Here is a 20,757-nt window from a genome sequence, read left to right on the forward strand (position 1 = left end):
CACTTCCTGTGTGCTTCTCTGTCGTCACTTCCCGCAGAATGTCACGTGTGACAGCTTTAAAGTGGCAGCTTGGGCTTCGCCTAGGGATCCGTTCAGGGGCCCGGGGCATTTGAATGAAGGGACCCGTGAAGTTAGTGAATGTAATGCCCCCGGGCTGTTCTTCCACTTCTTATGCTGTATTTCCTCTTTATCTGCCCCCGTCCTACCTGTCACGTGATCACTGTTTACTTTCTGCACCCCCATAAACAGCATGTGTCATGTCTGCCTGTCTCCCCTCAGACCGCAGCCAGACTCCGAATGTGTGGAGGATTAGTGCGCAGCCCACCATGAGAACCAACAAAGTATACAAGCTGGTCATCCACAAGAAAGGCTTCGGGGGCAGCGGTGAGGGCAGAGTGGATACAGTGATCCGTAGTGTTAATGATCGGTTCTGGGACACGGCTGAGATAATCACAGTGTAACCCAATGAAATCTTCTTGCTGATTTCTTCACATATAGTTATTGGCACCAGAAATTCACTTACATGGGGAGCGCAGCTTTGTGATCCTTCATGGGTTAACATTTTAAGGCCACAGGGCATCTTTAGGGTAATAGTTCCATTAGACAGTGTAAGTGGTTTCAAATACAGTCTTTTTTAGTGTTACTTAGCAAACAGAGCAGTGGCGGCATACAAAATATGTGGGTGCAAAATTTTTAAAAAGGGGTTGTGTTTGCATAGCAAGGTACATTCTTCAGCAATAGAGCATTGGTTGCCATGGTGATAGGGTCATTTCTTTTTAATTCAGAATCACTTATAATACATGATCACCAAAATATTCAACATACCCACCTACTAGGTATGGCAACCTGACTTAGAATTAGTTATATTCATTGCCCCTATTCTGTAAATTTGTATATAAGAAAAATAATGCTTTAGAGGTAGAGGGGCGTAAAGTATGCATTATTTCCTTTACATTGTCCAGAATTCTACAGCAGTGCCTGTCAAATTATGTTGTTTTTTTTTTTTGTTTTGTTTTTTTTAGCATTTGCCTCTTTTTTTTAAATCCATATTTACCATTAGATGTTTTTGGTGGCCATTTCTAGTATCACTCTTGAATTATTAATAGACAACATTAAGGACTTTGATTAATTGCCCTATAAAAAACATGCAGTGGAGATGTTTCAAATCTTTCACTTTTTGTCTCGGAAATGGGTAGAATAAAAGTACTTACTTTAATCCTTACCTGAAGAACGTTGTTGTGTTCTGTATAAGCTATATAATGTGAAGTTTCTCTCCCTGGTTCTTCAGGGTAATCTCAGTGTGTTTAAGTTTCTCATTGGTGTTTTCTTTTTATTTCAGATGATGAACTGGTCATAAATCCCAAGGTTTTCCCACACATTAAGCTTGGGGACATTGTGGAGATTGCGCATCCCAATGATGAATACAGGTGAGAAGACTAGAAGAAGAGGACTAGCTATGTCCTGATCTGACACACGTTAGAAGACTAAGAACCATTAGACTTTGCGTTACCATGAGCATTTTCTAACATCTGCCTCTTAGCCCACCCTGGAACTTTTATATCATTGTTAAATAAACTAACTAGTATTGTGTTGGTGACAAGAATGCGAGGTCCTGCCAATAGTCCTTTCAAACCTTGTGTGTTGATATGGAGTATGAAAGGCCAACCCTAGTGAGCTTTCAGGATGTGATGTGATGTGAGGTTTAAGAAACATCTCACATTGGTGTATAAACCCTTTGTGATAGCCTATACATTGTCACTTTGACTTGTTGTCTATAAATTGAAGTTGTTCTGATGGTTTTCTCCCCAGTCCACTTCTTCTGCAGGTGAAATCTCTGAAAGAAGATTTGCAGAAAGGTACACTGTTTTCCATACTGGTTTCCTTACTACATTTCTTTTTTTCCTCTGTTCCGTCAATGTTCATTCAAGCCCTCTCTTTACAGAGACAGTCAGTATTGACCAGACCGTGGCTCAGGTTTTCCGTCTTCGCCCGTACCAGGATGTGTATGTTAATGTAGCAGACCCAAAGGTGGGTTAATAGATGGGTTTATTCCTTTAACCATTAGTTAAGATGACCTCAGACATTTGATGTCACCAAATTAAATATGCATTGTACAGGGAGTAGTTGTCCAGTGCTACTGATTGCATTCTAATAATAGGGATCGGTGTAGGATAATAATAATAAAGTATGGTAATGGTAAATAATGTGGGAGTACAAGTCATAACTACTCACCATTGGCCTGTCTTTCCAGGATGTAACTCTTGACCTTGTGGAGCTGACCTTTAAGGACCAATATATAGGACGTGGGGATATGTGGAGACTTAAGAAGAGTTTGGTAAGTTTTCGCTCAGGAAGGGTTAACATTCACAGTGAAACATTTTTCTAAATCCTTTTTTAAATCAATTATTTAACTGATAGAACTGATTAAAGCTGGTTAAAAACTAGCAGTAAAAGTATAAAACAAGAATTGCAACTGTTTCAAAGAAGATGTTTAAGGCTGTGCTCTTCTGGACCGTGACATTTCACTTGGTGATTGACAGTTATGAGAGTTGTACTTCAAAGTGAAGGGTTGATGTAATCTACACTGATATTTGATGCAGGTAGTTTTTTGATGAACGCATATCATGTATTGATATCACAATGTGTCATGATAACTATCAAATCTAATGGAAATAAACTCTGGATATTAAGATTTGTACCCTCCAAAATTTAATTCTAAACCCTTACAATGTCTGAATGTCACCCTTATTCTCATAACAGAATTTGAGGTTATAAAAGTAGGTTCTCTACCAGTATTTCTTTGTTAAGTATAAGGTTTTTCTTATCTTAATAATAGTTTGGGTTTCTCTCCAGATTTTAACTGTGCCACTGAAATAAAATTGTAATATCACACTACTGTTCTAATAAAATAGAAAAAAAAGCATATAGCCATATTAGCCCAACAGTAGATGAAGCCTTTAGTCGAAGCATGCGCTTTATTGGGCCAGCAAATCCTCATCTGGCTCCATGCTACCTATGGATTATGACTTGGTGTTAATCCCCTCTTTCTAAGACTCATTGTTGCTTAGTATGCAATTTCATGTGAGGAAGAGATAGCTGAGGTCCTGAAAGCTTATCACTGTACTGCCCCAAACAGCTTCACAATATATAAATGTTCTTAAAATACTTAAGTACTTTGTTAAAATGAAGAATAATTTAATTTATGAAGAATGTACCGCTACCTCCAACTCACAATGATTCCTGGTAGTTTTGGTAGCTTAAAGTAGCCAATCGCTGGCAAGAGTTTGCTTCCATTGAAATGAGTGAGGGTGCCAAATGCACATGGAAATGGAGTACCTCGCGCATGGGCACCTCTGAGCAAAGTTCATTCCCTGCAAAGCAAGAGTGTGGGGAGATGAGACATAAAACATAAAAACCCCCATCAAATTGTATTCAGAGAATTCGAATGAGTCCCCGTATGCAACTGGATGCAAAAAACATGAATTATTATGCATGAGGATGTAGTGTACCCTTAACAGTGTCTGGTGCTGTTGATGTTGTGCATGATTGTATTAGATCAAGTGGATATGGGAGCAAACAATCCTAGAGCTGCACAGGGGTGAAACTGATATGTTTGATGCTTAATTTTCCCTGGTCTAATGAATGGCTGATCCCTCTTCTTCACAGGTCAGCTCTTGTGCTTACATCACTCAGAAAGTGGAGTTTGCTGGAATCCGGTACGTTTCTCCTTTGTGTCTTTTATTCCTTACAATAGTATTATCCAATTGGGGACTCTTTAAATCTTGAGAGTGGTTCTTGGACTTCCAACATAGATTGTGGAATTGTTTCTTAAACAAAATGAAGCCTTGGATCCCGGTATCACTGAGTAAGATCAGTATCCTAGACAGTGAAAGAGGAAATTGACTTGGTTTCTGACTTGCAGAGCACAAGCAGGAGAGCTATGGGTAAAGAGCGAGAAAGTAACCTGTGGATACATCAGCGAGGACACAAGGGTTTGTGTAGCACCTTCTTCTCATTATCCTGTTTAATGAGTCATGCGTTCTACTGACTCACTCATATTTTCATTGGTGCAGGTAGTTTTTCGCTCCACCTCGGCCATGGTGTATATATTCATACAGATGAGCTGTGAGATGTGGGACTTTGATATCTATGGTAAAGTTGGCTATAAAGGTTCTGGCCATAGGCTTATATCCCAAGGGCCCGTGAGTGATTTGTTTTTACTTACTGCTCAATCTCCACTGGATTGTAGGTGACCTGTATTTTGAAAAGGCTGTGAACGGGTTCCTGGCTGATCTCTTTAACAAATGGAAGGTAAATATTGCCGTGCAAGTTTCTTGTCATTACATCAGGTCATGTCAGCAGTGGTTATTATGAACACCATGTTTTTCTGACCTAGGAGAAGAACTGCAGTCATGAGGTTACAGTCGTGCTCTTCTCCAGAACACTGTATGATGCAAAGTCTATTGGTATGTACAGTGCTCTACAGGGACATTCCTAGTATATTTATTTGCTGTTATATAAATACATTTTTTTGTGTGTACATGAAGCCAGTGATATAAATTCCCCAGCGCAATATTTTTCTATAACCTATCAGTTATTGGCTATGGCCTCCTTTATGGTGTTTTACTTGCGGTGTGCTTGGCCCTGTTGTCTAATATGTTGTGATTTGAGGATAAACGGCTGTCACCTGAATCATATATTCTACCAGTGGTTCTTAAAATCTCCTCCTCGTGTGTGTTATTTTGGGGTGTTATTTTGGAGAAGCGCTAGTTTGACCCTCTGGCTATTTATTGTATCTCTTTTTGTCATGCCTGCCTCTTCCCATGTGCCTTTATCTCATCTATTTCTTTTGCTTCATGTGTTCCAGATGAATTCCCTGAAGCCCATCGCAATGCCTCCGTCATGCAGGATCACAAGGGCAGATTCTATGAAGATTTCTACAAGTATAAATGCTGATAATGAAACCATTTCCCTCATCTTTTTTTTTTTAGTTTTCCGTTGTCCCTTTGTCAGAATAGTTGTTGTTCCACTTCTTCTTCCACACAGAGGAATGATCAGTTAAATTGGCTCTTTAAATGACCAGCCGTGACTTTTGCAGCACCAGAAATAAATAATGTACTTGTCTAGGGGTATCTCTGTACCTGTTGTGTGATCAAATAGACAGTTTGTTGGCACAATACAGGGTTACAGAGAGTATTACTTGGTGTCATGTCTGCTTTTTAACATAATGCAGGCAAGTTCCCCTTCTGAGTTACAGGGCAGTCTGACGTCTGATTTATTTGATTATTTAGACTCTGTCTTCCACCAGAAGCCTTGTTCTTTCTATCAATTCTAGATAGACAGCTCTCTGTTTATTCTGGCCAGGGTGGTTGTGCAGAATGAAAGACGTGAAGAATGGACATCTTTGTTAGTTACTGTTAAGAACCTCTTCATTCAGTACCCTGTGCTGGTTCGCCTGGAATCTACAGGTAAGAGGGGCACACGTGCCTACCTCCATTCAGGCACTAGATATGCATATATAGTAGATATCAAATTTCCTTTTCCTAGATTGTATTAACTGAAGGACTCATAAATTGTTACTTTTTGTCAATAATCTTACTACTGCTGTTATGTCTTTCTATGGCAACTTTTTTTTAAGCGGCCCTAGTCTAGAATCCATTGTAAATCATGCATTTTCTTTAGATGATTTAGTTTAGATGAGTTGTTGAATCAAACGCCTTATCTGTAAACCTCTACCCAAAACCATAACATACTATTTTAATTAGTAGAGCTTTATCAGACCAGTTGTTTTTAACACACACAACTCATTGTGATATTAGCCATACAATACGCAATCTGAGTTGCTTATTTATTGTATGTAAATTAATTACCAAAGCATTGCACATCGATAGAGGTTAGGATGTCCTCTCGACATATTCTCGACCTTGTCTGCTTGCAGAAGGATTTCCACGAGGGCATAACTCTACCTCTGACCAAGGAAACTATCTAGAGGCCATTAATCTGTCATTTAATGGTGAGTAGCCATACGGTGCTGTGTGTAACTTGGCAAACACAATACTTCTTATTTCTACTTTAATGATGGATCCCTTCTCGTGTCTCCTGACCTAATCTCTCTTTTGTTTCCGACCCATCCACAGTGTTTGACAAGCATTATATAAATCGCAACTTTGATCGCACTGGACAGATGTCTGTGGTGATCACTCCAGGAGTTGGGGTATTCCAAGTGGATCGTTCTCTCATGATCCTCACCAAGCAACGCATGATTGACAACGGTAAAAAGGAGAGGGAGTCGGGTACAGCAAGTGTAAACGAGGAAGTGTTGAGTGCTTGTGAATGTAGAAAGGGCGTATTGACAGTATTTTATTGGTCATCTGTGACTCAGGTGGCTTTAACTAATTGATAGACGTAGGGTACAGATAAACTAATTTGTGTATGAGAGATATTGAGTAGCATCAAATACACCATATGGCTATTGATTTTCACTGACCTATTACTGTTCTGCTTCCAGGGATTGGTGTGGACCTGGTGTGCATGGGGGAGCAGCCTCTGCATGCTGTCCCCCTCTTTAAGGTGGGTGTCATCGCCATTCTTGTTGTGCAGATACCTTGTTCCAGATCTAGAGATGGCGTTCTGAGCTCATGGTGGTTCTACGTCTTCTAATTCTCCTGTCTGTTTTTCAGCTGCATAATCGCTGCAATTCAGGTGACTCACGGCTGGGAGATGATTATAACATTCCTCACTGGATCAATCATAGGTGATTTGTGGACAGGGAGAGATTTCAATTTCCCTGGACATTTGTCAGTTAGGACTGGCTTGACATCCTTCTGCTTTCCTTCTAGCTTCTACACATCCCAAAGTCAGCCTCTGAACAATAGCTTCACCCCACGTATTAAACTGGCAGCTCGAAAGGTATTATAATAGGAGAAATGGATATAGATCATAAGTAACATTTCTCAAAGGGGCAAGCAGATTGTAGAATATGGGTTCACTTTTTTGTTTATATGTGTTTTGAATATATGCCTCTTTGTTCTGAAACAATGTATTTGATATCTTTCATGTTTTTAGGTGGTCAATGAGAAGGGCAGGCTTGGAAGAGATTCTTGTAAGTGCACCCCAAGCTTCACCAGCCTCATACACATAGTATCTGTACTTAACATGTGTGGGTTATATCCTTGACTATTTGTGAAGTCGGGACAAAAGAAAGAATCTGATACCCCATCTTTGGCAACATACATCCTCAAATTGTTTGTCCTGCCTTGGAGGCGGCTTTGGATCACATGGTCCAACTGTAGTTCTTGCATTAAAGCTTCCAAGTTTCAGCTTGTAGATTCTGTTTGCAAGCTATAGATTTAGACTATTAGACTGGTATCAGGGCCATCCTCAGATGTTTTCCGGCCCAGTTTTAGTTTAGTCCCCCACTGTGTCACAGTCTGTCATGTTATCCCCCCAGGTCCCCCCATGTTAAAAATGTATGGCTACCCTGACCCCATATTATAAGTCTTTACCTGTGAAACAGTATTCACGGTACAGATGTGAGAAGAGTGTTGGACTATGGGGACCTCATACAACTGCCTTGTACAGTATGCTTGTGGACGGTTTCATTGTCCTCCTCTTGTTTTGCAGCATTAGGAAGCCCCAAAGAGACAGAAAATGCATTGCCAATACAAGTGGACTACGATGCTTACGACTCTCAGGTCTTTCGTCTTCCTGGCCCTTCTAGAGCGCAACGCAGCACAAACTTCCGGTGAGAAGGAGGGAGCAACCGAAAGCGTTAAATACAACATAATGCTTGTTTTCTAACTCTAACACTGAAAGAGTAGCTGCATGCAGTAGAAGCACCGGAAAAATAAATGACATTTTGGAGACTAGGTGGGGTTTCTGTTAACACAGCTGCATGGGTTTATTTAGTGTGCAACACTTCTTATATACTCTATAGACTTTAGTGCATGGACGCACTTTTATCGCCTTAAAAAAAATAAAAATAAAACCTCAGCAGTTGTCAGTGGTCTGTCAAATGAAGCAAGTTGGTGTTCCGATCTTGTTCTTGTGGTCTGATTATAATTCAGAATTCACACACAACAGCTGAGGCTTCTAAGATTGAATGGTTCTGGCGCAGCTGCCTGTTAGGCCCTATGGGAAAATCCATCATTCATGCAGACTTAGTGATAGAAGAAACTTGACTTTTAAATACAGTTTTGCTTTGACCTCTGTCATTTTCATATAAATATATTTGTTTTTTCTACCCTGCAACAGAATAGATGAGACGTATCCCCTAGCTATCATCACTAGTAGACACAACAGCCGTGCCTTTTTGCTTAGCATGTTGTCATATGGTAACTGTGGCAATGTTTGTTGCCTGTGTTAAGCCTTGGGCTGTAGTGGCCTGGGGTCATATTCATTCTGGTGTACATGTATCTAAGTATTGTACATCAGCTTGTTTCATTCATGTGCGTGCTAATTGGTTTTACCCTGATAAGGAGCAGTCAACCATCAGTTTGGAAAAAAGTTATTTTGATTCATTTCTCACCATCTCTGTGGTATGATATAACATATAACCTTCACATCTCTCCCCTTTGCTGACATTTGCACCTAATCTTGGTTTACAGGCCCCAATGCTGATGGGATTGAGATGCTAGTTAAAATTAACTGTGAGCCTGGCAAGCAGATGGTTTAATTTGGGAGAGTGTGAACTAAACCTATGACGTCAGGAGGCAGCTAGAATACTGTATCAGCTTTTGGATTTAGTGGTACAGTAGGGGGTGTCTTTCAGATAGGAACCCATGTAGCCCCCCGTTTTCCTGATGTAAACACGCAAACATTAATCAGTCCTTGGTCTCGTCTGATTCAGTATCGCCATATGCAAGTTTAAATTCCTTATATGCATTAACCTCTACCAATTCTGCTGGGGGCTGTTCAGCTTATCTACCACAGTCACAGTAAAGTTAATTTCTGTTGATGGGATGTTTGTTATATGAGGCTACTTAACTCTCTTTCTGCATAATTAGAGTGACAGCCACACTGAACAGTAAATAAAGTACCTCTCTTAGCAGAATGTTACATGCCGAATGTGTATGATATCTAAATCTCTGCGGAAACCAAGTCAATTTCCTCTAACTCTTTCACTGTGTAGGATACAGATCTTACTCAGTGATACCCGGATCCAAGGCTTCATTTTGTTTAAGGAACCATTCCACAATCTATGTTGGAAGTTCAAGAACCACTCTCAACCTGTGTTACCCTTTCCCACATTTCTAAAATGTATACTGTTGTCCTGTCTCCTTTAGGTCTGTGCGAGAGACTCAGACGCGGAAGAGTTCGTACTCCTATGATACCTCCTGCAGCCCCTCTCAGCAAAACCGCCCTTTCCCACCAGAGGAAGGTCGAAGCCAGACTTCAGATGAAAGCTCCCTGGGCAAAATCTCCAACATCCTGCTCATACCAAGACCACATCTCCATCAGTATGAAGCCAGCAGCTCTCTGGGTTATACCAGCAATAGAGGTAAATGATCAGTGTCCATTCTATGCACTGCAAGGATTTTAGTCTTTGTCATGGAGAGATGTAGAAAAGTTTGTTCACTGAGAATTCCCCCCCCTATCGATAGATTTTCTGGAGCGAATGATGGAATCCCAACAAAGAGATTCAAGTGCCCCTGGCAGATTCCATGTGGGCAGTGCTGAGTCCATGTTGCATATCCGTCCAGGGGAATACCACCCTCAGAGAGCACTTATCAACCCTTTTGCCCCCTCTCGAATGCCCATGAAGCTCACTTCAAACCGCAGAAGGTGGATGCACACATTCCCTGTTGGTAGGTCATTGCTTCTTTGCTTTGGTTGCAGCTACATCTTAACTACATACAATTTCCAATTTCTTTTTTTTTATGTTGCCCAGGTCCCTCTGGTGAAGCCATACAAATACACCATCAGACGCGGCAAAACATGGCGGAGCTGCAGGGAAGTAGCCACAGAGAGGCAGTTCATTCTTCAGCGGAACTTCTGGAGCTGGCTTACCATGAAGCAACTGGAAAGTGAGTAACTGGGGGGTTTATGAGACAGCAGTGTGCCGTCTGGAGCTTTAAATAACGTGACCATAGCTAAGTATCACTAAAACACTGTGACCTGAACAATGTGTAACATGCATGGAGCATAAATATGAACTTTACATGTATAGTAATACAGTAATCATATATATGCTATTAAGGCAAGATATTTATTAAACTATAGTAGCAGACATTATTTCTAGAGCTAATAGGAGATTACTTATTATTTAGCTACATCATATGGTTCACTCATAGACATGAGTGGGGAACAAAGTACTTTTGGAGGGTATATATTATCATGTTTTTCATAGTGGGTCAAACTTTCAGCTACATTTGTAAAAGTGTTTATAAATCAAAACAATCATCCAATGAGAAGTAATGTAGTATTGGTGAATTTACACAATTTGGTGTAAGATTATAGAACAACTAACCTATATAACCTGTCTAAAGATATACTAGCTAAAAGACAAAAATTGTATTACTGATATCCTGGCAGAAATAGCTTTAGTCTATATGACATTTGGTAAACGTGTACACAAGGGATCATGGGAACTGGTTAAAAAACTAAAATAAAAAAATTAAATAAAAATGATTACATTAAATTGGTGTCAGATTTTGTGACCACAAAATTCCCTTACAAATGCGAATCGCCACAATATCTAGCAGGAGAAAACAAGACACTTAGTACCTTAAGCATATGCAGGACTCGATGTGTATTGTGCTAACAATGTGCTTCCGCGTTAACAGAAATATGGAATTGGATTCTTGGAAAACTGTAACTGTTCAACTTATAAAGGTCATGTTAGTATATGTGCTTTCCCTACAGACACAGCCCTCGCACACCTGGAGACACCGGTTCTTGTGGGAGCACTGAGGAATTTTCTGCCAGCACACCCATCAATGGTCAGAAGGGCCACGGTACAGGTAACCACAACAATTTGGGCACAGATATCACAAAATACCAAGAGATATAGCAATGTTTGTATAGCGGCCAGACGTGCGACACTTCCTTTTTTTGTATTGCAGGATATAACCACAAAGAGAGAGATAACAACCTGCAATGCGGTCCCGAACCCAGTGAGTCTGAGTTACCGGACAGTAAAACAGTGGCCCTCTGCCTGTGTTCTCAAATGGGAACAGGTGGATGAGTTACTGGATTAAATACTTAGTATCAATATAAATTCACCTGTGCACATGTGAGGACATTCTGAAAAGTGGCAACTTTTGAAGTGGGCCACCTGTACAGCATGCAGTTAGCTGTAGAGTCCACCTTGTAAATACTTGGGTGGGAGCTTTCTGACGCAAAGTCAGCTCTAGTGGAGGCTCAGGGTGGGTTTCTGGAGTGCAGTCTTAATAACCACTCCCTCCCCATACACATGCGCACAAAGCCCTTTCCTGCCACTGCCTGACTTCGGTGGTGCAAAACCTTGGACCAAGGAGGAGACATTCTTCTGTAGGGCTGGAGCTGCAGCTTCTGCTAAAGGTTGTTTATTCATGGCAGCTTTTAATGCATACTAAAGTACTTACAAAGTAGTAATATGCATTATTTGTTCTGGAGAATGCCTGAGACATTAGAATGTCACTTTTAAATCAACTATCAAGTTTAACCTTTTTCACATACCTATGTCCCTTGATCCAGAAAACAGTAAAGAAAAAAAAATACACACACGTAAACCTTAAAACAAGAAAAGCTACGTGGAAGGGTAGGAGGGGTAGGAAATAACAAAATTAAGATGGGGAGGGGCAAAAAAAGGACTATGTTGCCGTAATATTTGGCTTGTGAACAGAAGTAAGAACTCTGTAGTCAGAAAATCAACTTTGCTCACCTACAAAGCAAAATTGTCCTATGTAAAGGCTACGTATTCATCAAATGCTTTTCAAATCATGACTATGAGTGCATGTAATTAGAAATAGATTTGGATCAACATTCAGTTTGCATTTTCCAAGCATGCTATAAGTGGGTGGATGGGGTTTGCTCCGTTACCTATTCTTTAAAACGTTTGAAGTGTGTCCTGTTCCTCCACCTTGTGAATGCCCCCACCTTGTGACACCTTGGAGTGTGCTCCACATGTTATGAGCACCTGGGAGTGTGTCCTCAAATGCCTTTGTCTACCCTCTGCTCTAAAGTTAACCGATATAGGTGTGTACGGTGTGTATGTGCATGCTATCTTAAAAGAACTTTGTCATAGGAAGATTGTTGCTAGTAGTTACATTTGAACACCATGTATTAATGTGACCTCCCCTCTGGTTACCCTAGCTTTGATGTGTTTACCCTCAGATACCCTGTGGTCTTGTCCTTATGTGTTTCACATTGCATGTATGCCTGCATATCTAAGACTAGTTTAACTTCCCTCTTTGACTGCCGTTTGTAAAATATGAGTTAATTTGGTTACCTGTTAATCTGTGATGTTGATCAAAAGTGATGTAATTCCCAAAGCATGATGGGACACGATGCTTCTAAGCATGGCAATTAATCTGCTCTCTCTTTTTCTCCTTTTCTCCCTCTTTCACCCACTGTGTCTCTCTTGCGCTTTTCCTATCCATCATGATCATGTTGTCACCTCTACATCTTTCTCTACATGATTTCTCGCTTACCTGTGTCACTAACCACTGTTTCTATCTCTTTATCTTTACCACTTACTTCTGTCTTCTGCTTCATATTTATGTTACCGTTACAATATCTGGCTCCTCGTACCCCTTTTCTCTCTTATACTCACCCCTACATAATAATTATCACATTTTACTCCACCATTGCTTTCCCCATTTCGTCTGCCTTTGTTTCATTTGCATTCCCTTTTCACGTCTGTTCTTGACACGCACTCCCTCCAAAACCCCTACTGTGGGCAGTTTTGATGCTGTCTACTCCCCCTGTAGTGCCTGGTTTCTGCTGCACGGTTGGGGTGGACTGGAAGTCTCTTACCACCCCTGCCTGCCTGCCACTCACAACAGACTACTTCCCGGATAGACTGAGCCTACAGAATGACTACACCGAAGGGTGCTACGATCTGCTGCCAGAGGCTGATTTAGACAGGTGCGAAATTTACGGTTAAGCGTGGGGAAAGTTAAGATGGGGGTTTGAAGGACAATGGGGTTTCTAATCCTTTTGAAAGCAAATATACAACGAATATGAGCAGATGATACATTGCCCAGTTATGTTTATGATGGAAGTGGGGAAGTCTGCTAAAGACACAGAGATTGTAGGTTCCGTAAAATGTGTTTACATTTTAAGAATAAAGGACAGTGTTGTTGGAGGCAGAAAGAGCAAGTCAGCTCTGCCTGTTCAGAGGATATATCTTGTGCGAAGAACACAAATTCTAAAGATATCATTCTAGAACCTTTACTAATGGGCTGCAGAGTATTTCTTTGAATCTCACCGATGTGTACAGCTTTACAACATGATGCATTGCGTCCTTCTCCGGTGCCCAGGAATAAGCAAGTTGTGTCACAAGAAAGGACAAGGGTCTACATAAGTCTTGTAGTGCACGAGATGTCAATGTCACATTCATTCTTAGAGGTCTCTTATTGCACAGGCGCGAAGAGGGTGGTACACCGATGACTGCCCAACAGGTTTTTGAAGAGTTTATTTGCCAACGTCTCATGCAAGGTTACCAGATCATTGTTCAGCCAAAACACCAAAAGTCAAGCACGGCTGCCCCGCCACCCCTCAGCAGCAGCCCTCTCTACAGAAGAGGTAGTGCCTCTCTGAGTCTTCTCTGTTCATCGTTTAGAGTGTATACAGGATGCCTCTGAACAGATTTTATTCTATGCTTTTTTTATTGTCAGGGTTGGTTTCACGTAACCGCCATGAAGAGGAAAACCAGTACTGGCTGAGCATGGGGAGAACGTTCCACAAAGTAACCTGCAAGGACAAGATCATTACAGTTACCAGATACCTGCCAAAGTATAAACCCCTGGTCACTGAAAAGAATAGGCATTTCTGCGAGGGAGGGATGTTTGGAGACGTGGGAAATAGGAATGATACTGGAGAAAGATTTGTCTTGCTGTAGTTTGTAGAATTGTGTGGTAGAGCATGATTGGCCAGTAAGTATGGTTTCTTTGCGTGAAGAGCTGGGTAGGCTTGTGAATACTTAATTGTATAAGGTAGCTAAATTGTAGATTGTGTGGATTTTATATTCACTATTTTCTTCTTTGTTTACAAGGTATCCATATGAATCTGCCCAGATTAGCTATACATACAACCTGTGCCCTTCACACTCTGCCTGTGACTTTGTGTCCAGCTGGGTGGAATATTCCCATGAACGTCTGGAGGATTACAAGTGGAATTACCTGGATCAGTACATTTGCTCTGCTGGCTCAGAAGATTTCAGGTGGGAATAATGCGGTGACGTGTGGGCTCGCAGAATATCATAATATATTATGCCAGTCCTTCCTGTAGTATTGGCGCTCAAAGGGCATATTATCCTCTGTGACTTTTGCTTCTGTAGTCTCATTGAGTCCCTGAAGTTCTGGCGAACACGGTTCCTCCTTCTGCCGTCCTGTGTGGGGCCAACCAAGCGCATCACTGAGGGGGAACAAAGATGTGACCTGTATGGAGACAGACCACGCTCTGAGCAAGAAGAGGGGCAGCTTTTAGATGGCTTTCTTCGATTTGTGGAGGGATTAAACCGTATCCGTCGGCGTCACAGATCTGACCGTATGATCAGGGTACAGATTCTTGGTCACTATTAGACCTACTATTAAAAAAGAATCTTGTAATGCTCTTATTACATGGTTGCTCCATTCTCTAGAAAGGTGCAGGTATGAAGGGAATGCAGCTTCCGTCTCACCCACCAGAGCCTGCCGGGCCCCCTATTGGAAAGAAAGGAACCTCTGCGCTCTCAGCTTTGTTAGAAATGGAGGCCAATCAAAAGTAAGAGGTTAACTTTCTTACAGAACCCCTTTCACCCTTCCAATTGGTAGTGCTTGATGCAGATGTGGCTCTTTGTTAATGTATTTTCAGGAGTCTGGGAGAGCAGCAAGCTCTTGTTCATACTGGGAAGGTGTCTTCTCAGGTACTAGACCCCGTTGTCACACCAACCTATGTGGATAGTCCTCGTAAGGTAAGGGATTGCTGGCTGTGTCTAATTTGAATCCTGCAAGCTTTGGAAACTGTCTTTGCCTCTCTTCAATCTTGTGCCTGCACTGTCGCTTCCCTCAGGATTCTGCCTTCTTTATGGAGTCTATCCGTAGCCCCCGCACAGCACCCACCTTCAATCCGCAGGTAGGAATCTGCAGAAGCACTTGCTGGAATATTTAGGCAAAGTGCAAAAGACTGTGTCCGTAGCTCACTTGTTACTTTCTTGAAGCTATTATTTTGTCTTCCCATGTAGACAGATTAGATAGAATATATTTCAAAATGTGCGCATAACTCTCCTTCTGTTTCTTGCTTTGTTGGATCTGCCTTCGTCCGTCCAAAATAATCTCATGTTACGTGTCATGTCGTTTCCCATTATCAATGCATCATTTTGTCCTGCACGCTTCTGAATTTTTAATAGGAAATTCGCTTTCAGTAAAAAAAAATTCCATTACAATTTAGGTAACAAAAAAACCCCAATATAATCTCCTGTGTATGGTAGTGATAAAAAAGTAAGCGATAATGTATTTTGGTACGAATGCAAGATGCTCAGACAGCCAGTCACTTTGGTAATTGTGGTGTAGAGAGACGAGGCGTATCCTTAGTGAGAGAGAGTCCGTTAATGGATTTCACAGTCGTACACAGATTTGCATCTTTTGTGGTTTAGATGTTTCAAGTTAAATGTACCGACCCCGGAATTTCTGGTGCCATTTCAGTAGACATAGACTTAAACTAGTGGGGTCATTTCTCCATGAGAGAATAACTGACCGTTATAGGACTATGGAATAGAATTAAGAGTAATGGAACTACTGAAAGTGTCCTTAACAACTCATCAGAGCTCAAGAATGTGTAATGCTAGCGATTTGTTTAAAGAGCTTAGCAGTTTTGAGGACAGCTTTACTTATATTATCTTTGTTTACCATTGGTCATGCGTAGACCCCAGGTCAGGTAGTTACACTTATTGGCGTTTCCCTTTTGTATCTTTTGTAACATTTGTATCTAATGCAGGTTGAATATGTGACCAAAGTATTGCCGACATAGTTTATTATCAGGTTAAGACAAAACTGCAGAACAATTTCACATACTGGTGTAATGTGTTTACTTATTTTGGCAATTTCCAATATGGGCACTGGTTTCGCAAACCAAGGACCACTATTCTTCCTCCCAATAGCTCTTATTTCTTCTGCATCTCATTAGAAATAAATCTGTACACCTGTCAATACATTGCTTTTAACTTCATCTGTAAAATACAAAAGCAAAAGTCATCATAAACAGATTATTTGAAATTATTGTATATGCATAGTTATAAATGTGTATACAATATTCGGAATATACTCGAAGTGTTTGCATATATAGTGCATGCACAAGTTATATATGTGCTAGTTGTGTGTGTGCATAAAAGTTGAGTTTCTGCAGTATTTGACTTCTGTCTCTTTAACCCATGCTATCTTTAGATCTCTATTGACCAAGGGGTTTTCCTCTTTTCTGATGGAAACAATGTTCTTTCAAACACAACCACACCTGAGAGGTCACAAAGCCAAGTGGGAAATACAGGAGAGCAGTCGTCTTTCTCCGTGGAGCCCAGGTACCAGAAAAACTAGACAGTCTTTGTCTGTCCATATTATGTTGGGCTTATATATAGAATATATTTTTTATTATCTGCTATCTTTCAGTGTGTCACAGATGTCTGGTGGACCAAGCACTCTGCCTTCCAATGCCACCATGAGTGACATTCTAGAGGCTATGAAACACCCAACGTAAGCAATTTAGGAACTAGTAATGACAAAATGCTAACACGCTGGGTGGGAATACTCCTACAACATGGTTGAGATGTACAATCTAGGTGACATAAGTGACAGTAGTCTGTGAGAGCATTGGGCAAAACTTTTGTGTGTGGTGGGAGTGGGGTAGCTGCTGTGGGTTGGTGCTTCCTGCAGTTCCATTGTTCAGCTATTACCTGAATGCAGTAGACATCCACAGTATAAGATCATTGATTATGGAGGGCGTTGTGTGATGTTGTTGCTCTGTGTGCAGTACAGGTATTCCACTACTGTCAGAACAAAAGGGTCTCCCTCCGTGCTGCTTTATCAGTGCTGAGGTTGTTCATTGGCTGGTTAACAATATTACCTGGGTGCAGAGTCAAGGAATGGCTATGGACATCATGCAGGTAAGAGGTTTTCCTGAAACATTGCCCATAAACATTATGCATTTGACGTTATCTTACACCTCCATCTTCTATGTGTATTACAGAAGATGCTGGAAGAGCAGTATATCACACATGCTTCAGGGGAAACACTCAGGACCTTCATCTATGGTTTTTACTTATACAAGATCCCACCTGAGAGGGAACCAGAACGAGGTGAGAGTAGAGTGGATTGTGTCAGGAAGCATAATTGGCAAATAGTTGCCTGATTATTGTATATTTGTGTAGATTATAAATAATATGCATACCAATGCTTTATTTTCCTCCAATAGCAACAAGTCTGACACAACCGAGCCCGTGGCACTCCTTTGCCATGGAGGATTTCACAGCTTTTCAGAGGAAGTGGTTTGAGGTGGCACTAGTTGAAGAGGAGCTCCTACATTCAGAGATCCCACCATTTCTCCTGCCTTGGTTGCCCAGTCGCCCAGCCTCTTATGCAAGTAGGCACAGCTCCTTCAGCCGCAGCTTCGGAGGAAGGAGCCAAGCCGCAGCTCTGCTAGGTAGCTGCCCAGCAATGGGCAGGAGAGCTGATGGAGAGCCGGTTCCAAGAGAATGATCTCCCGTGGACCTCCGATCCCTTTTTTATGTCATCATTTTTACATGGATACGTTTATAGATATCATATATCCCTCCTCCCAGGATAGACTAATTATATCTAGTAGTAGCTATCATAAGCACTGACCATTTATAAACTCACACAATTCCCTTTCTTTAAAACCTTATTTACCAAAATGATTATGCTTGAAAAATAAGTGACTAGCGTCACTTAGCTAAAGGAGGGTTATAGGTTGTGATATTGCTGTATATATAGTGATTTAGAGTGCTGCTTTAAATCTGAGTCTCACAGGAATATAGTTATTAAGGTGATTCTTTACATGGCACCTATTTTTTCGCTATAACTATCCATACACTTAGCCGCCTAAAATCAATGACATCACTGTGTCCATGTGACATCATTATTTCTTCTCTTGGCTTTCACATGTTGCAGTGTGTCTCCAACAGCTCTCCCCCTGCTGGTTATCATGTAACTTGCATGCAAAAACTCCCAAACCGAGCCTTTTTAACATGCTCTGTCTCATCCATCCCAGCATCTTCCTTACTGGGTCTTCTAATGTGCATGAGAAGCTAGTGGATGTCTCTTTTCTGTTACTCCATATCGGTGTTCCTGATTACAATACCTTGGGTCTCACATGGGTTTTACCTAAAGTGATGTGGAATCCTCAGATTTTTGCATGCATATAGCGAGTGGATGGTAATGGTGCTTCATACAACATTTTGTAATTCCAAAGATCTCCCTTCCTCTGGATGTCTATCATATGGTTGAGTGATAATCACCTTCTCTGTGTCTGACGTGTTGTTTTTATTTCTGCCTCATGTGTCTGCATTCTTGATAGCTGCCACTGTTCCAGAGCAAAGAACAGTCACCCTAGATGTGGATGTTAATAATCGTACAGACCGGCTAGAATGGTGCAGCTGCTACTATCACGGAAATTTCTCCCTGACTGCTGCCTTCGAGATTAAGCTGCATTGGATGGCGGTAACTGCTGCTGTGCTGTTTGAAATGGTAGGACCTTCTTGTTACATTATTCATTAAGCCTATCCGATTTGTGTCTATTTTTCAGATTTGATATTTGTCCTCTTTTTCATCTGCAGGTTCAAGGCTGGCACAGGAAGGCCACTTCTTGCGGTTTCCTACTCGTCCCAGTATTGGAGGGCCCATTCGCTCTGCCTAGCTACCTATATGGAGATCCCCTACGTGCACAGCTCTTCATTCCCCTCAACATCAGCTGCCTGTTGAAAGCTGATAGCGACCATCTATTTGAGGGTATAATTCACATTTCCTCAATTTCCTATTTTAAAATATACATTTTTAACAACGGGGCACAACTAGTGAGCCTTCCAGGAACGGGTGTGATGACTTATGGAGGCAAGTCGGTATATGGGTCCAAGAGAAGGTAGACGGGTTGGGCGTTATGTGATGTTGTTTAATTACCCCCCTTTGTTTCAGGATTTGAGCCAGAGAGTTATTTGGAGCGAATGCATTTGTTACAGGAAGTGATTGCATACAGGTAATATTGTTAATGAAGTTCCATTCATCCTATGTCACCCACACTCCCACCACTTACAATATGAATGTACTTTTCCCCTTCTAGGTTTGGTTTCATTCAAGATAAATATACAGCATCTGCGTTCAATTTCCCATCAGAGAATAAACCACAGTATATACATGTAACAGGTGAATTAAAAAACAATCAATTTAGTGCCCCCCCCAATGTCCATACTACATGCCCTTTCTAACATGCTCTAACCTGTGTCCTCTCTGTTTTCAGGGGCCGTATTTTTACAATTACCATATTCCAAGCGTAAATATACCTCAGGGCAGCAAAGGAGGCGGAGAAATTCCACCAGCTCTTCCACACAAAGCTTATTTGGGGATGAACGGATTGGGTATAACTGGGCATACAACACTATGCTGACCAAGACTTGGCGGTCTAGTGGCACGGGAGATGAACGCTTTGCTGACCGGCTGCTCAAGGATTTTACAGACTTTTGTGCCAATCGTGACAACAGACTGAGCGCTTTCTGGGCTAGCTGTCTGGAAAAGAGGAACATGAGTGAACCCTAGACGCATCCAAGGAGTAACCTTAATCTTTAACACCAGTGAAGTGTATTGTCTACTGACTTATTCCCTCACACAGGTTGAACGGTGGTGCCTTGTGCTTGGACACTTGCTGCTAGTACTCGCTTCACACAGGTTACTGATGATTTCGGTTTACCTGACCCTGGACGTGGACCATAAAGACATTGGCACTAATCGCTGAATCTTTGCTGGTTGGCATAGTGGTTTGCACTCTTGTGTTTTACTGTTAATATATTTGACTTCTCAGCTTATGTTCAATGATCAATACATCATTTTTAAAATATCATTGTTTAGATTGAAGTTTACTTTAACAAAAAAAAAACTTTAAATTTTGACATTATTTCCTGCTTACAATTATATCCCGATTTCCTTAAAAATCCGGCATTTATTTCCCTGAGCTTTATTCATAAAACCATGCACTGGAGCATCTCACAGACTTAACTATACATTATGTAGAGGTTACTTGGCCTTTGAGACGCTCGCTGTCTTGGCTCTGTGTACTTTATGCGAGGTGTAATATTTGATCTTGCCTTAATTCATGGCTTCCCAAATAAACAACATTGTCTTCAAAGACCATCAGCTTAAAAGGCCACTTGATTGTGGTGCTACATCTCTATGTCACTGGATGTGTCCTAAATGGTTTCTTTATTGGACTAAAAGTTAGCTGGTTGGAAGGCGCAAGGGACATTAGTCTTTTCTCTTTTAAAAATGACTGTTGGCTGATAGGACTGGTTTGCTGCATGGAGGCAGGTCCTACTCTTTGTTGTGTCTGCCTCTGCATGTGCAATGCATGCAGAAACAA

At 41.3% G+C, this 20,757-nt stretch overlaps 1 protein-coding gene across 5 annotated transcripts; it reads left to right on the top strand.

Moving 5' to 3' along the window:
• The first annotated feature begins 39 nt into the window (after window positions 1–39).
• Window positions 40–20,529, top strand: DEPDC5 (DEP domain containing 5, GATOR1 subcomplex subunit). Of its 5 annotated transcripts, none has more exons than XM_053470283.1 (43): window positions 40–140; window positions 280–384; window positions 1,340–1,427; window positions 1,810–1,856; window positions 1,943–2,028; window positions 2,252–2,335; window positions 3,667–3,716; window positions 3,923–3,992; window positions 4,074–4,152; window positions 4,250–4,311; window positions 4,397–4,466; window positions 4,868–4,943; window positions 5,365–5,468; window positions 5,939–6,013; window positions 6,138–6,272; window positions 6,509–6,570; window positions 6,681–6,754; window positions 6,840–6,909; window positions 7,066–7,102; window positions 7,624–7,744; window positions 9,285–9,499; window positions 9,603–9,806; window positions 9,890–10,025; window positions 10,864–10,961; window positions 11,064–11,114; window positions 12,885–13,068; window positions 13,568–13,728; window positions 13,821–13,938; window positions 14,198–14,365; window positions 14,483–14,702; window positions 14,786–14,907; window positions 14,998–15,097; window positions 15,196–15,258; window positions 16,566–16,696; window positions 16,785–16,868; window positions 17,146–17,278; window positions 17,362–17,470; window positions 17,587–17,814; window positions 18,709–18,878; window positions 18,968–19,139; window positions 19,323–19,383; window positions 19,468–19,550; window positions 19,645–20,529. In XM_053470283.1, the coding sequence occupies exons 2-43, from the start codon at window positions 327–329 to the stop codon at window positions 19,938–19,940; spliced, it is 4,755 nt and encodes a 1,584-aa protein (XP_053326258.1). In that variant the 5' UTR covers window positions 40–140; window positions 280–326; the 3' UTR covers window positions 19,941–20,529. The 5 variants fall into 5 exon arrangements, 4 of the variants coding, with proteins under 4 accessions (XP_053326258.1, XP_053326271.1, XP_053326265.1 ...); XM_053470296.1 differs by having other exon boundaries at window positions 17,587–17,754; XM_053470290.1 differs by having other exon boundaries at window positions 12,912–13,068.
• The last annotated feature ends 228 nt before the right edge of the window (window positions 20,530–20,757 follow it).

The sequence above is a fragment of the Spea bombifrons genome, chromosome 1 (genome assembly GCF_027358695.1).
Source record: "Spea bombifrons isolate aSpeBom1 chromosome 1, aSpeBom1.2.pri, whole genome shotgun sequence".
In the NCBI taxonomy this organism is placed as follows: domain Eukaryota; kingdom Metazoa; phylum Chordata; class Amphibia; order Anura; family Pelobatidae; genus Spea; species Spea bombifrons.